Source organism: Chenopodium album, chromosome 27, assembly GCF_948465745.1.
Source record: "Chenopodium album chromosome 27, dcCheAlbu1.1, whole genome shotgun sequence".
Lineage (NCBI taxonomy): Eukaryota > Viridiplantae > Streptophyta > Magnoliopsida > Caryophyllales > Amaranthaceae > Chenopodium > Chenopodium album.
Genome location: NC_137860.1, coordinates 790,961 through 807,825, shown reverse-complemented (window position 1 = coordinate 807,825; position 16,865 = coordinate 790,961). Strand labels below are relative to the sequence as shown.

Here is a 16,865-nt window from a genome sequence, read left to right as displayed (position 1 = left end):
TGAGAGAGAATTTGCAGAGAATGAATTGGGGGGTTTTAGGAAACGAAAGGGTTTCATAGGTGTGTTGAACTCTTAGGGAGTGTTTGGTTTATTTAATTAAAGTAAAAGAAAGGAAAGGAAAGTAACTTTGGGAGGTATTCACTGTTCAGTTATGTTTATTTATTTAAAAGTGTAGAATAAAAAACAATATGCGGGGATAGCTCAGTTGGGAGAGCGTCAGACTGAAGATCTGAAGGTCGCGTGTTCGATCCACGCTCACCGCAATTTTTTATAAAAAGTTTTTTTTAATTATTTTTAGGTGAAAAATGTATTGGACCTAACTTATATTTTAAATTTCTTTCCTCTTTCTATAATATGATGTGAAACAAATAGAGATTACTATGTATATATGGCGTCTTAACTTACATGTAAATTATTGTCTTCCGTTCCTTTTTTATTACAATCTAAAAAGGTTTTAATCTCAACATCGAGCTCTAATGCATGTGAACTTCCAACATAATTGGTGTATAAAATCCCTATAGACTAATCTGATCCGTTCCAATATCTTTGCAATCTAGAAAGGTTATAATCTCAACTTCGAGCTCTAATAATGCATGGGAACGTCCAACATAATTGGTGTATTATTAGTCTAGCATTAAGAGTATACAATTCCTCTAGACTAATAAATAACAATAACACAAATCAAGTTCCAAAAATTTTACATAGTCAATTGGTATATATATATATATATAGAGCAAGTTTTGATCCAGATCAAATCCTTAGCTTATATGATGCTCTTTCATTATCAATTACTCTCTTCATTCTTTAGTGTTTGCCCTAAAACTTTTTTTTACTGTCTTCAAAAAGACATGTTTTGAACGTTAATTAATAACTTTTATACCACATTTTATGGATATTTAAGAACGTCTATGACCATTAGATTCATTAGATTTGTCATACCGTATAGACGTATAGTTCGTTTAAGTTATTTGGAACTTAATTGATAGATGAACAATATTAAAGTAATGGTTATGATAAATCGGTACTCAAGGATATGTACCATTATTTATTAATGATGTAAGACATGAACTTTCCAGGAAATTTCTATGAAAATTATTATTTGTCTTTTGAAGATAAAACAAATTTAACTTTAAGTTTGCATTTATTAGTCACTTGGACAATTAATAAATTTACGATAGATGACCTTACTGTCCATCCGAATATAACTGAATCAATTACCAGTTATAATTTATAAAGTTCATATTATTATCTTCACTAATATTATTCCACAACTCTTTCTTTAAAGGTAAATTTTTGCAAAATCGACACGTGTATTTGCCAAGACATAACTCTGACCATTTAATTTTAATACGATACAATTATGTGCCTAACTGCATGCCTACGCAACACTTATTAAAACATTTTCCTAATTCTAATTAAAATAAAAATAAAAATGAATTGTGAATGATACGATTTGATGCATGCATGGAAGCTTCCTCAGATATAGTCAAACTCAAAAATTGCAGTTTTGGAAGTACCAATGATTCTAAGTATAGTGAATTTCAACCAATGATAGAATTTACTTACTTTCAATATTTCTCTAATTATCATACATTGTCTGGTAACCAATAGCATCATCAGATTCATCATCACGTTGTCATTAATTCTTTATGCATGTAAACCATGCTTTTTTTATCCCTAGTGTAAATCAGTGTTATAATCATGTACTGCACAAATATATCATAAATTATCCTAAATCTAAGAAGAGAATATACGTACCATATATTCTCTATCACATACATTCCTGGTTCGCCTCTATAAAAATAAAAGGGAGGCACACTCTTACCAGTAACAAGTAACAACACTCAAAATTACAACCTGTTAACAACTATATACTATAGTGTTAAGGGAAGATTTTTTTTTTTATTTGTTCGTTTTTAGGAGGATGGAGATGATCAAGAATGCGAGCATGATCCTGCTATTAGTTGCTCTAGTAGTTGCAACAAGGCCAACAACCATGGCTAATGAACCCGGCTTGGGTGAGTTGGGTCAAGGCCAGTTGGTTCGATTGTCAATCACTGCTACCCTTTATTACGATATTCCCTTTGGACAGTTTATGGAATTTGCTGCTGCTGCTGCAGCCGCGGCTGACAAAAGCAATGGTGGTGCGCTTACTTGCAAGAATGTAGGCCAAGGTTGCAATGTCGCGGCACCATGTTGTGCTGGGTTGTGGTGTGATAACCCTATGTTGGTACTTGGGGTATGCAAATTTGAAGTTGATAAACCATCAATGCAGCAACCTTAGCCGTTATTTTTTTTCCAAGCTAAGCATTCATGAAAAATCATATGGTACTTTGGAATAATTTATTGGATGCAATGTGTTGTATTAGTAAAATTAAGTGAAGTTGTGATTCTCAATATAATAAAATGAAGTTGTGGTTTACTTTTATTTATTATCATCTATGTTTAATTAGTTTTTGTAGTACTATTCCATAGTTTTGTTTGTTGGATTATTGCCTCAATCTTATAAAATACCTTTGAGGTTTATATATTTTAATTTCAACATTTAATCCAATCTGCGGGGATAGCTCAGTTGGGAGAGCGTCAGACTGAAGATCTGAAGGTCGCGTGTTCGATCCACGCTCACCGCATTTTTCAATTTTTTTAAAAAAAGAAAATTTTTGGCTCCCTTTTACTCAATGGCCAGATGGTTTAATGATAAGGAGCGCAAGGGGACGGGAAGTGGCAAGCATTTGACTGAAGGTTCATTCAGCGCCACCAATCGGTTTCCAGTGAGAAACTCCACTAGACGATGGTTAGCCACCTATATCAAAGGCAAATATGGTTTGTTTGGTGATTGTGACTTGGAGAGATGAGTGATGTGGATAGTGTGTCAAGGGGTAAGGCAGAGTCGAGGATAGCAAGGATAGAAGCATCATTAAGCACCCTTAATATGGGCATTTAGAAGTAAGTGTGGGCATCAAATATCGCTACACTTTGTAAACAATTTCTACTAGTATAACTGTTATGTTGCCCTATCTTCCACCAATAAATTTCATTATTTCTTGGTTTAACAGAAATGGTAAAATTCTATACAAGTACATTGCTCAAAGTCTCAGCAATGTCAGCATGTCACTCTACACCAAATACCGCCACTTACTATGCTGCTCATACCTGTGTGACCTGTGTCTGCCGTAACCAAGCTTGGATGTTCACTAAAACCATCCTGCAGCTTAAAAGAGCTGATGCTGCTGCTTCAAACAGCAGCACTCTTTTTGCTTGCCAAAGAGAGGGCAGAACCGCAGAAGATGCAACCTTAGGATGAGATATCGAAAATCCCATTAATCAATGATTGCAGCATTTTCTTTACCATCTTCAAGAAAAAACAATGAAGAAAAAAAATTCTTAAATTCCAGAGTTCAATTTCCTCACCCTTGTCACAGTTTGATGCAAGGTTCAGTTGACACTTCTAGTTTTGTACCCATGGTCGTTTAGTTGACATTAATTTAACTGATACGAAATCAGATATGAGAATAAGGATTACTGTATTTGCAAGAACTGAACAAATCCATTTACATGTAACCCAAACAAAATGTTGGTAGTAATCATCTTGTTCACTAAATACATATAAAAGGACTCATTCTATTATACCAAAACCAATGAGACATAGTAGGTCGGAAAATAATTGCCACAAAAATTGCCCCTTGTAAGACATGTACAGATATAACCCCCAAAATTGAATCTGATGCATCCTCTCATGAAGTCATGAGTCTCAGCAGTCTCGTGATGTAAACAAAGATTGCCATATCCAACCTGTTAAGTGTAAAAAAGTACTCAATTAACATATAAGTATTATAATAAAGTAGCAGTAGTTGTTAACCAAACAGGTAAGTTTGTACTGACCAACTCAATAGCCTATTAGCGAACACGAACCAACTCAACATCCATTATTAACCATGAATTTGGGGGTACAAAATCCATGCCCTCACTTCCGTAGCTGCAAAAATATGCCAGAAACAGATTATACAATAAGTACATCATGCAAAACAATTTGAAAGATACCCCAAAGAACGCATAATGATATAAAAATCACAGTATAAGAAACATTACCCCAATTCAGGTGGTATTTGAAGCCTTCTCTTACCACCAACACGCATTCCTGCAAAGCATAAGTGAAAAATTCATCCTTTGTACTCTTTTCTTTTACTAGAAGTACAATATAAATGTATGACAGTTATGGAACACTAATCCAATACCAGCACAGTTTGGTAATTTTGAAGAGCTATTTTCAACAATTTTAAAGGAACAATTAAAAATACAGTAACATTTTGACATATTTAAAGTAATTATTGTATTAAATACAAATAAAAACACGATGACTGTTATGCACTGTGGACAGATCGTATTACCTTCTACTCCAAGCTCAAGCCCATCCATAACACGACCTTTACCTGGAAGACATTACCAAGTGTTAGACATTGAGACTGTTAAGGAAATGAGCTCATACACGTATAGCATACCAAGGCGGAATTTGAGAGGATCTTTTCCAGCAGTAGAATCAAATATCTGTTTCCCTTTCTTCAATTTACCAGTATAATGAATATAGACCTGAAATCAGTAGAGAGTCAGTAATTAATCCAAAGCTGCCACACTAAATGATAAAATCAGCAAACGGTTATCAGACTTACCTTTTTTCCCCTGGAAGCCACTTTTCCATCTTCTTCACCAGCCTCAAGTTCCTCAACAATCAAGCCGCCTGATATTGTCCTTGTATTGCAAATTTTTTTTCCACCAGTCTCTGTCAGAGGGTCAGTCTCATTTTTACCTGGGCTTGAAACGTTTAAGGCTTCAGTTTCCTTTCTATTCTTTCTTTTCTTCTTCTTAACCTTTTTATCTTCAGTTTGGTGATCATCAGTTGTATTTCCAGAAACACAACTCTTTCTGCATAAAGACAACTTCATAATCTTAATAAAATCACATCTGAGACATCTATAAAAGACCACAAGCAAAAGCCAAGCATGAAAAATGAAGTACATAATATCTTTCTTGCCACAATTAAGCTGAGAATGAAGATGAAGAAAACTAGAATGTGTAGCCTTGTGCCCTTGCCAACTAGTAACCCAAATTTGGAGAAACAAAGGTGTAATAAAACCTAGAGTATAAATTCTGAACATTTCAGCAATCTAAAGCCGTGGGAGCAGACAATGATTTGCAGTGATGAGCTACTTTTCATTTACTAAACAGTAGGCATATACAAATGAATTGCAGTTATTATATGAAAATATTATCATATTTTCTAGTTTTTTTTTAAAAAAAAAAGATTAAAGTATTCATTTTAATATTATGGATCTCATAACATTACAACATTTTCATGTCCCTTCACATGTACAAATTTTAGAGATCAAGTTTTCATGCTTATCTGCAAACATTATTTACATAACTTCCTCTACTGATGGATAGTGCAAAACTAACAACATAATGATATGTACAATTAAAATTTGAACTATCAATTAAGAATGGTATTCTATATGGAAGTGTGGGAGTGTTGAGACTCCAACACAAATTTTAAAATATATGTAGAGGCTGGGAAACATTGTCATAGTTATAAGCTTACTATCTCTAAAAATTAGTGAACACGAAACTCTAAAACCATCATAGAGAAAACAAACCAGTCAAGGGCTCATAATCAAGCCTACTAATGGACTTGTGTATTCTGGTACTGGAAAATAAAGCTTATTTAACCTTTTTGAATCTTCATCACTCATTTCAGAATTTCCCCATAGTGAAGAGATAGGCATCTGATCTTCCTTCTCGCTCTCAACCATTTGCTCACAAATAGGATCACTGGAAGTATTCTGTTGCGAAATAGCACCATCATCTTCAGATTCACTCAACATATATGACTTTTAAGGCGCTTTCGGCTGCTCTTTCTGGTCCCAGCTTTCTTTTGTTTTACTACAGGGTAACAAAAATCAAAATATTCTCTTTTAGCCTAGAAATAAACCATGACCTATATCATATAGAAATCAAGTAAAATCAAAAGCATTTCAGTGACAGAACATACAAAGACTCAAATCAAACAAGTAGTGCACAGAACAAAACAAGTGTATCTCTGCGTGCGGGCATGCATATGCGTGAGTGTGCTTTGAGCCATTCCACAAATAGGGTAAATGAAGCATATTATGCATGCCCATACCAACAAAAAGTAACTGAAAGTGCAAACAAAATCAAAGTTGATTAACATCCAGCATACCAAACAAAATTGAACAGAATAGTCCAAGCATTGTTCAAATTTAAGAATCAGGATGCAGCTCATTTCAAGGGACAGGGATAACAGGCACGTGTATCTCATTCATCTTGCAGAATGGTTCGTGAATACCATGATGGCCTCAAATTGCACCAAATATCTCATACATAAAAATAGATCAAATAAATAAATATAAAGGATTCCTAATCCATGTATATAAAGGAGCCATGGGTGAAATTACATAGTATCCAGTTATCCACAAATTAGAAGTATTGAGAATGGAATACAGTTACACCATACAGAATGAGCACATCAAAGAACATACATTCATTACTAGACGAAGGTGATGGAGCAAAGACTTCTGGATCACTATCATCAATGAAGCTATCCTCTTCATAGTCGTCATCTACATTAAGATCTTCTGTGTCCGTCTCTCCAACATCTTCTCCGTATGATTCACTTACAATGCCGTTAATAGAAAACATATATTAAAAGCATTAAAGAGAAAGAAAAGGTGTTGCATGCACAAGTCAATTGGCACCAACATCTCTTCCTGCATTTGATAGCTACATTATAGTTCATGAGAAGCATTGTCTCCCAATCTGTACAGAAGCAGCACTGATTCATGGATACATAGCAGGACTAGTAATCACCAGCAATATTTCAGACTATTTCCTTATAGAAATCAATAATATATAAAGCATAATAGTTATATAAATCTTACATGTAGAGCAAATAAACCTAGAAGCTCTATCAAATTGGTTCATAAGCCAAATTTGATACACTTTGAGCATAAACGCTGTCCAATTACAATATATACAATGTGCCACCCCTAGCAAGTGAGGGAAGTAAGGACATAGCATTACCCTACAATAACAGATAGCCTTGTTCCTCATAATGCTACAGCTTTACAAAATCATAGAGTAACTACTCCTAACTCTTGAGACACCATCAAGAAGTCCAAAGCAAAAATAACTATTTTCAGTATAAGCCTTCAAATGCTGTTCATGAATGAACTACGGAGTATAATATAACAAAAACTAAGGACAAGCATGTAATAATATTGGCAAAGCATCATCATTCATCAAGCCACAAAATAACAGAAACTGATACTATTGATAAACTCGAAACTAAAAGATACGAATCAACATTTTGGGCAATCAACATCTTCAAACAAGCATAAATTAACTTTATGAGCCTAATTAGCACAATAAATGGGTCACACGCAGCAACCATTACTCCATTAGACTTACTAGCGTACTAAAAGTTGTAGATTTGTCGAGGTTTTATCAGCTAATTAGCCTAATTTCATATGTCCTATGTCCTGCCAACCCAATTTACTTAAAAAAAAATGAGAAACAATACAAGCTAACGCTAATCAATACATTCAATTTCAGTGCTTGGCCCATAACTTTAGTATCTTAAATGTCTAACATCCCCTTCTTAAATACTTGTAGCCGTAAATCAAAAACCAGGTCACTTTTGCAAAGCTTGTGTCATTTTGGCATCGCATAAAATAGAAACACCTCAATATGTGCATGATGAAACACGAAACTAAAGTGTATGATGACACAATGAGTTTCAAATGATTTGTTTGAAAAAGGATACGACTCATCATCCCCGGCCAAACTACGTCGAGCATTGCCTACAAAGTATCCGGTAAGGTAGACACTACGAGGACCAACGACAGATAAAGTGACTTCTTCAGCCTCATCAAACTCCGATTCCAAATGAAGGTACTCAGCTTTATCAGGCAATAAAACACACAACATAACAGGAGTCTTCTTGCCAATATTGCACTGAACATAACTCTTGTTGTTTGAAGAACCCATTCCTAGTGTAGCCTACAGTACCCAAAACAACCCAAAAATTATAAAAGGAGATTAATATTTCAAAAAACTTTATAATTTGATTATATTTGCAACAGTTCAGTTCATTAATCAGGTAAGTAAGAACTTTAGAAGGAATTACCTGGGAAATTCGGAGTTTCCCACATGATTGATTAGGTGAAAGAGTAAATGGCTTTCCTGGTTTAATTTCAACTCCTACAAATAATCACAATTTAAACAAATAGTCAAATACCCATTAATTTAATCCAAATCAGTAGTAAATTTAAAATAAGAAAAACCCCATTTCAAAACATAATTGTAATCCTAAAATCAATCATAAAACAGGTAAAACCCCGTAAATTTATCCAAAAAATTTCAACCAGAAAAACCCCATTTACAATTAAGATACAATTGATTAAAAAAACAAGAGGGAAAATAAGAAAAACTGACCCCAAAAAGCCATTTTTGCAGAAAAATCACCTCTTCAGCACCTCTTCTTTCTCCAATGCAAAATTGCAAATACAATTGAGAAAATTTGAAATGGAAAAACAAAGAAAGTAAAGGTCTTTGCCTGTTCTCTTTCCGAGAAGATTAAAACCCAGTTTAATTGAATATGGGATAATTAATTAAACCGCCCTAAAATGTCGAGAAATGAGAAGAGAGAAATTAGCATTGAATTGGGTATTAATGGCGGTTTTGGCGCCAATTCTAATACGTATTCGGGGGATGTAGGGTTTTCAATTTGGGTTATTTCCAAAATTGAAATATTTTTTGGGTTTTTTTTGTAAAGCACGGGTTGTTCAGCCCGATCACAGCTCGTTTTGTAAGCCCACCGTGGTGGTTGAGGCATTGAGCTACTAGCCTACTACCGCCTTTTCTACTCGATAACCCTACAAAATTTATGGATTGAAGGTCTATTTTCTTCAGCTTAATTTCTGTTCAGTTCAATTCGGCTTCAATAAGTTTAGTTTAGTTCTTAATTTAATTTCCCTCTCTCATAAAACATTCAGTTCAGTTCAATTCAGTTTAGCTCCAATAAGTTCAGTTCAGTTCAGTGAATCAGAATAGGCCCTAGGCAAACACAAGATTCTGATCCGGGTTTTTACATTTTGTACTTCGTATGGGGTACTCCCTGAGTCCCTGCATCCTATAATATAATTCATGTGTGTGTTTTTTCATGGTATTAATAGGAAGAGAAAAGTTAAGGTAATTGCTACCTTAAGTTTTAGAGGAGTATTATATAGATGGAAATCTGTTAGAGATATGACATTCTATTCGCTCTTTCCCCTAATTTGTCAAAATCATTCCCTCTAAATAATGATAATTGTTACTTACACTTCTAACCAAACACTTGCTAACAATAATGGCTTGGTCTAATTAAATCCATTCATACCCAAAAAAAACACCCTAACCAAACATAAATTATGCAAATGTAAATTTTAACCTTAACCTTGACTTATGGCCTGTTCTCTTAAGCTTATTTTCAGTTCAGTTAAGTCCATCAAAATAGGCTCTTAGTAACGAATGAACCAAACATTGACCAAACCAATTACAAAAGTGCCTTTGGCTTCACCCTGCCCCTACATATGGCCAAGTGAACCGACATAAGAAGACTAAATTACTATATATAAATACCACTTGATGCACCAACATCCTTTCATTCCTCTTTTGATACATACAAACCATCCTTAAGCCATTACCATACAACATCAAAATATTGGCAAAAAAAAAAAAAAAAAAAAAAAAAAAAAAAAAAAAAAAAAAAAAAGAGGGAGAAAGATTAATTATATATCATGGAATACAACAAACATAACAATTATAGTTACAAGATGATGTTACAAAAAAAGCAAGAACCCAACAATTTACTAAATTTCATATTCATGTCAACCGTTAACAAAGCCTCTAAGATGCTTTTATCCGTGGTTTCCAACAATTATGCCTTAGATTTTTCTTCATCTTCTTTTACTAATAATAGTAATAATAATAATAAGTGGAAGATTAAGGATCATTTGAGGTTTATGTCTTTGCTTTTCACTTGGTTCACTATGTGGGCCCTTCGCCTAGTCTCCGATGTTATTCCTACTTCTTCCTCACTATCATCATCTCTTAATCATCGTAGAATTACTAGTAATAGTAATGTTATGGTTGATGATCATGGAGATGGCAATAATGGTGATGGATCGTTGTTAAACTCGACATCGGTGTCGTATTCTCCTGTTCAAAATCTAGACTTGATTTCTCATGATGGGTTCTTAATGGAGGTTGGTGATCATCATCAACATCGGATTCAAGCTGGATTGTCCGTTGAAGCCCTTGGAAGAGCGCTCTCCCATGTAAGGCTGTGTTCTTCTGTCGATTTATTTTTGCTGAACTTAACTTATATCTGAAGTGATTAAATATGTTGGTAACTTGGTATATATGTTAGACTTTTTGCTAAACTAAACTCAATAATGTTTAACGCGCAAATATTGATGTGAAAGCATAAATTGATTCACCTAGATATAGTAGTGTAGTGGAGATTGTTGTTGTAGTAATTAAGTAATGCATGCACGAGAAGTTCAATTTTGTGTTGTTTAATGTTAATTAGAAGTTCTTATAATGTCTCAATCTTAATTTAATATATTATGATAAAATTATGTGTCAATTATTTAACTTGCTTATTATTATCTATTAATTAGTTAATGAATGATCGAAAAAATTACTTGTTGATTAGGTTAGTGTTTGTTAAGTTAGTGATCAATATTTTTAAGTTTTGTTACTCCAACCATTTCATTAGGTTTGTTTCATTTGCAATATTTCATTTAAGAAAGTGAGAAAGTTTTAGTATAATTATTATTCTTAAGTTAGAAATAGAAAATCCAAGAAATGAAATAGTCGGTATAACACATGTATGAAGAGGAAATAAAAAAGTGAAGTAATCTGTTTTGTTGATTTGTGAGCAACAAGAAGACAAATTATCGTACCTTCCATTTAAGTGGAAGAATTGTATTTTAGGTCACGTGGCTTTGCAAGAAAGTCACGTGGCAAGGACAAATATCTTGTGTCGTCTAGTACAAGTGTTTTCCGTGTAAATTGTGTAGTTATACGTGTAACACATGCCTTTCATGCACATAGATATAGTGGCTATTCCTCCCTTCTTTGGTACTAGGTTAGCAAGAAATCAATACAAAACCAAAACCAAGTACAGAATCCAACATAGCAATATCGATATCGACAATAATATAATATATCTCATAATACGGATTTAGTTATCACAATACTAATTTAATTTACACACTTAGGATAAAAGTATTGCTAGCTTGTTACTTTTAAAGTTTAAATTATTTCAGATCTTTATATATTCCGTACTAATTAAAAAAGGCAATCTATAAATCATACATAACTACAATTTTTCATTTCATATACGAAGTAGTTCGTAGAATATAAAATATGGAGTACTAGTTAATTATAATAAAATTTCACCATTTTTCTTCTCTTGATGCGTGACTAATTAGGCCTTATTCCATTTACCATATTTGTACTAGTGGTTAACCTTTACCAAGCTTGCATTAGTTTTAATTTGACGATTTTTTTTTTTTTGTTACAACTTGATTACAGATACTAGCTTTACTAAATGAACTACCAGCAACATCAAAGAAATATGAATTCGCGGTAGCAATGGCTGACAGGCTACTAGACGATAACACTCGTGATGGTAATATAGAGCTTCTCCACGTTAATCGTGTAGCATTATCGTCTGCATTCGAGTGCACGATCAATCGATTGTACCACGTCCTCAACAATGCTGCAATATCCCATGTTGATCAGGCCAATAATCGCGGTGGTCCATGGACCTTACGTGTGATACGTAAACTTCCCTTAGGAACGTACATCTCGGCCTACATGAAGGGTGGCATAAGTGCTGTTTTTCCACATTTGCACTCGATGTGGCAGCTACAAAAAAGGCGGTCCATGATGAACGACGAGGGTGATAGTGGTGGCGATGAATTTGTTGGGAGTGATCAAAGTGTAGAGGTCGTGGGAGCAGAGAAACTAGCACACGAGTTGTTGTGGATCATTCACAAACTTAGGGCATGTTACGCGGTTGATGAGGCCTTAGTGCAATGGAGCCTCGCTTCTAACTTGGCTTCCCTTTCTCTCAATGCCAATCCTAGGGTCCAAGCCCTTCTCATTAAAATTTCGGGTAATTTTTCCTAAAATCAATATATTTTACTACGCTCTTATCAATATGTGCATTATTTACAATAACAAATTGTTTAGACACGCGTTCATATGTATGTATATAGTGATTATACTAGGTTAAAATCCCGTGCAATGCACGGTTGTTAAATATTTTTTACAATAATATTAATACTACATAAAGTATAAAAAAGATATTCATAAATATTTCATTTGGGTATATAAGGAATATGATTATCAAAGTGGAAAGAAAATATCATACGGTATAAATAGTTTACTTCTAGATTTTGCCAAAAAAAAAAAAAAAAAAAAAAAAGAGAGAGAGAAGTGAAAAGGGCGGGAAAATTTTTCACAAGGTTATGACAAGTGTCATGAAAGGATTTGCTTTTAGTATAGGTTAATAGATAGATAGATTCTCGAGCATTTCATAAGAGAAAATACAAGTTTATCTACTTAATAAACAAAATACTCATGTTTATCTAATGGCAAAAATGTAAATAAATCAGCAACTTTTTATTATATATGGTCCCATTGTTTTTTTTATTTATTTACTAAAATGACACACTGACTAGACAAATCTTCCTTACTTCATAATAATGCTCGAATTTATTATTGTACGTGCAGCTTCATTATTGGGAGACATAGCTCGAGCAGAATTCAAGGTTCACACACAAGTCCAATATAGATTGTTAGTGCTATGGCTTCCGTTATTTTGCTATGCTTGTAGCGGCCTAAGGTACCCGGTGTTGTCAAGTTATGAGAAAATCGACGTTGAGAGAACAATTGAGCGGATGATAGCGAGCCTCTCGGCCACGGAACAAGAGGTGGTGCTAAGAAATTGGTTGCAAGACTTTGCTATATGCTCCTCGGATTGGCCTAATCTTCGACCATCATATGATCGTTGGTGCCAATCTTCTCGTCAACTTGTTGCCTGAAAAAATAAGTTCAGACCAACCTATAATTTGCCAAATTTTGGTTTGTACGTCTTAATTACTGGGTAGATGTTAGATTGCATATCGTACTAGATGTATTATATTGCTAGTTTCCCTTTAAATATTACATGTTTCAATGTGTTATTATGAGTTATCGTATATAGTTAGGGACAAAATCGAGTCCTTTCTTTAGATCATGGTGTAAAATTTGAAAATTCTCATATTCTCATGCTTACATTTCCTGGTGAATAATTAATTATGCTTGGTTTGTTTTTGTAAAGCAAGAGGATGTATATATGTAATTTACACATACTCGGTCAATACCCGAATATTATGTGCCTTCAATCTTCGTGTGAATGGAATTTCATGAAATTGATGTTATTTGTGACTTGAAATCTAGGATGACAGAAAAAAAGGGTTGACTTCAAATGCACATACGGTGGCTCAATCAGAAAAATAAATGATCTTAATTAAGTTGATTCAAGTTAGAGACTTAGAGTTAATAGCATTTTTTCATATATAGCTTTTAAATTATGCTCATATACTTAGCTTCCTCCGTTTTTAGTTAACACACTTTGACTTTTGTTTAATTCACATATCACACTTTGATAAGTTTTTGTGATATTAGGCTCAGCTACAATAAAACATAATCAAAGGGAGCTTTTTCTAATCGTCTCAATGTAAAATTTATTGATATTTATCTTAAAATTGTGCAATAATGTTGATGATTAGAGAAATTGATCATAAGGTACCTTTTTTTTTTTTGAGGGAAAGCAAGGGAGGCATCATTCATTCATATTGATCATAACTTTAGATTATCATATAACAAACTAACAAGAGTTTATTACAAGCTTTTTAATAATGTATTAAATGTACTATTAAGCAACATTTAATAAAAAGCATTTTGGCTATGGAAAGCAACAACACTTGTTATTTTTCTTTTCCAACTTTCGAAAACACCAGCCTTTACTCAATAATGGCCACTTTGCTACACATTGAGTTGTGCAGTCTTGCTTATTGCAATCTGGATACACAAAACAGTGCCCCCATGGATCAAAATGACCGTTTTCTTCTACTATTGTTCCACCTGTATTTATAATTTAAATCATGTCATTTAATTAGGTATTGATATAACTTAATTAATTACATGATCATGTATGTAACAAATAATAAATAATTCCAAACATCTAATATGCGCTAGACATCATGTACATTAGTTTTTTTTTTTTTTTTCCCCCGTTTTTTACTATCTTTTGAGCAAATCTGGCCTTAATATAATGGCGAAAAGAAGAATGAAATGAGGATGGAAGAATTGATTAGTAAGGAACAAATGACAACAATAATAAGAAGAAAAATTATTTCATATTTTATTTGACTAATAATTTGATATTTATGAAGATATTCGATTTGGTCTGATTCAATCTGTATCTTAAAAAATTAAATTCACTTTATAGATAGGCCTAAGGAAATTGCTTAAACTTACCTAAAGAAATAGCAAGGACTATGACAATGATAAATAGAAGAGGACATTGCCGGTTGAACTTCATGATAGAGAAACACAAATTCATGATCGATGATTCAAAGTGATTTGTTAGAGGAAATAGTAAAGTTAAATAATATATACGGAGTAAACTGTGACCCTAAATTTTAGAATACCTAGAATAATTATTCCATTAAATGCATTTATGTATTATGTTTATTTTTTCTTTAAAATTAATGCATTTATGATGTACATATCATTTCATTAAGTACCAAATCGTAATAGATTTTTTCCATTTTCTTTTGATTTCTTACTTATTTGATTCCATATCTATACTTAATACTCGTATTTAAAAACACAAATCATCATTCCCATCATGCCACATGTAAACTTTATTTTTCACCAATGCCACATGTTATCTTACCTTTTTAATAATTAATTCTCTTTCTCGTATTTTTTTTAAAAAAAAAGCACTAGCTTTAACTGAATAATATGTATGAATGTTATTTGATTCACTTTCTTCTAAGGGCCTGTTCACATTTACTTAATTTCAGTTCAGTTCACTTCAGTTCAGTTAAGCTCCAATCATTTCAGTTCAGTTCAATTTAGTTCAGCTCCTAATTTTCCTCTCTCATAAATATTCAAAACTGTTTAGTTCAGTTCAGCTCCAATCAGTTCAGTAAATGTGAACATACCCTAACTTAGTACTCCGTATCTTATACTACAATAACATTCAATGAAAACTAGGGTGGCTAAGGAGCGCGATGTGCACGCCATAACTAATCATGTTCCGGGAGTTCTTTGGTCTGACCTTATGTTACAAATTTAGTTGTTGGCATCATTTTTTTTTTTTTTTGAATAAAGTTGTTGGCATCATTAATACTACCTTCGTTTCTTATTATCTGCAACAAAGGGGTATTATTTGTGAGATATAAAATATTTCTTTGTTGCAGATAATAAGAAACAGAGGTAGTAATATAAATATACGCAAATAAATATTTTGACTTCATCCAAAATCAAATATAGCCGAAACTAAAATATTTAATAAACTAACTAGGATAATAAGTGGAGATTGAGCTAACTCGGACGGATCAAACCTAGCCAATACTTTAACTATAAGACTCCAATCCTGAATAGTGAATATGACTTGACTCAAAATTAAAATATCAGTGCTCAAATATGAGTTAACTTGAATGAACTCAACCTAAACACAAATCGAAGATTAAATCAGTTACAAAATCAGAATTAATTACTTTACCTTAACTTGTCACTTAAATTGACTTGAACTATATATGAGATTATGAGCCAACTATTATATTTTTTTACAAAGTATTAGATATGTGCCTATTTATTTGGTGAATGTTTTTAATTTTTTTTTAATCGATCTTATTATAAATTAAATGAAATATTATCATAAATATCTCAAAATTTCAAATAACCCATACATTATACTCGTACTCAACTAAATCTAATATATATAAATAAAGTAGGCATTTTTGGAGAGGATTCGGAGCGCCACGTAAGTAAAGGTATTATTTTAACCAATAAGAAATTAGATTTCTATTTTATTTTAGAATTAAAAAATTCACTCGCCACCTAGATAAAAGTGACGAATTAGATTTGATATATCTCTTATTTTAATGCCACGTAGATTCAAATCAACGAATTATATAGATAAATTACATGTACACCAAAAAGATAAATAAATAAAACAAAATCCCATAATTCAATCCCCAAAACACAACCAGCAGACCACACAAATTACATATGAATATCTAACTTATTAATGATAATAAACACCCACTAAATATAAATATTAATAATCTAATATTATATAAAAATAAAGTAGGCATTTTTGGAGAGCATTCGGCGCACCACATAAGAAGTATTATTTTGACCAATGAAATTTTAGATTAATTTGTTTTAGAATTAAAAAATTCACTCGCCACCTAAGAAAAAGTGACGAATAAGAGTTAAGATTTTGCCACCTGGGTAAAAATAAAGAATAGTGAACAATTAAAATTTAAATTATTTAAAAAACTAATAATTATCTTTTTCACATTTATGGATGTAAATCTTTGATCATAAATATCTTTAATCTCCCTAGCAAATATTATAAAAATTAGATATTAATAATGTACTCATCGAAACGAATAAAACTAAATCTCATATCACCATGTTTTTCCTTATATATAGAGAAATTTATAAGATTCCCCCTA

At 32.7% G+C, this 16,865-nt stretch overlaps 1 protein-coding gene, 2 non-coding genes and 1 pseudogene across 4 annotated transcripts; 3 read left to right on the top strand and 1 right to left on the bottom strand.

Annotated features, from left to right (window-relative positions):
• Positions 1-190: 190 nt before the first annotated feature.
• Positions 191-263, top strand: TRNAF-GAA (transfer RNA phenylalanine (anticodon GAA)). Its single transcript has one exon. It is a non-coding gene; the product is annotated as a tRNA-Phe (tRNA).
• A 2,294-nt stretch (positions 264-2,557) lies between these two features.
• On the top strand, positions 2,558-2,630 carry TRNAF-GAA (transfer RNA phenylalanine (anticodon GAA)). The gene has a single exon. It is a non-coding gene; the product is annotated as a tRNA-Phe (tRNA).
• Positions 2,631-3,505: 875 nt separating this feature from the next.
• On the bottom strand, positions 3,506-8,879 carry LOC145621257 (peptidyl-prolyl cis-trans isomerase FKBP43-like; annotated as a pseudogene). Its single transcript, XR_014108369.1, has 11 exons — positions 8,506-8,879; positions 8,198-8,271; positions 7,835-8,070; positions 6,552-6,685; positions 5,722-5,934; positions 4,668-4,920; positions 4,500-4,587; positions 4,389-4,430; positions 4,090-4,138; positions 3,883-3,976; positions 3,506-3,792 (listed from the first exon to the last, which is right to left on the bottom strand). The product of XR_014108369.1 is annotated as a peptidyl-prolyl cis-trans isomerase FKBP43-like (transcript).
• A 969-nt stretch (positions 8,880-9,848) lies between these two features.
• Positions 9,849-13,193, top strand: LOC145618949 (uncharacterized). Its single transcript, XM_081673557.1, has 3 exons — positions 9,849-10,388; positions 11,653-12,238; positions 12,859-13,193. Exons 1-3 carry the CDS (start codon positions 9,849-9,851, stop codon positions 13,167-13,169), a joined length of 1,437 nt encoding a protein of 478 aa, XP_081529683.1. The 3' UTR covers positions 13,170-13,193.
• The last annotated feature ends 3,672 nt before the right edge of the window (positions 13,194-16,865 follow it).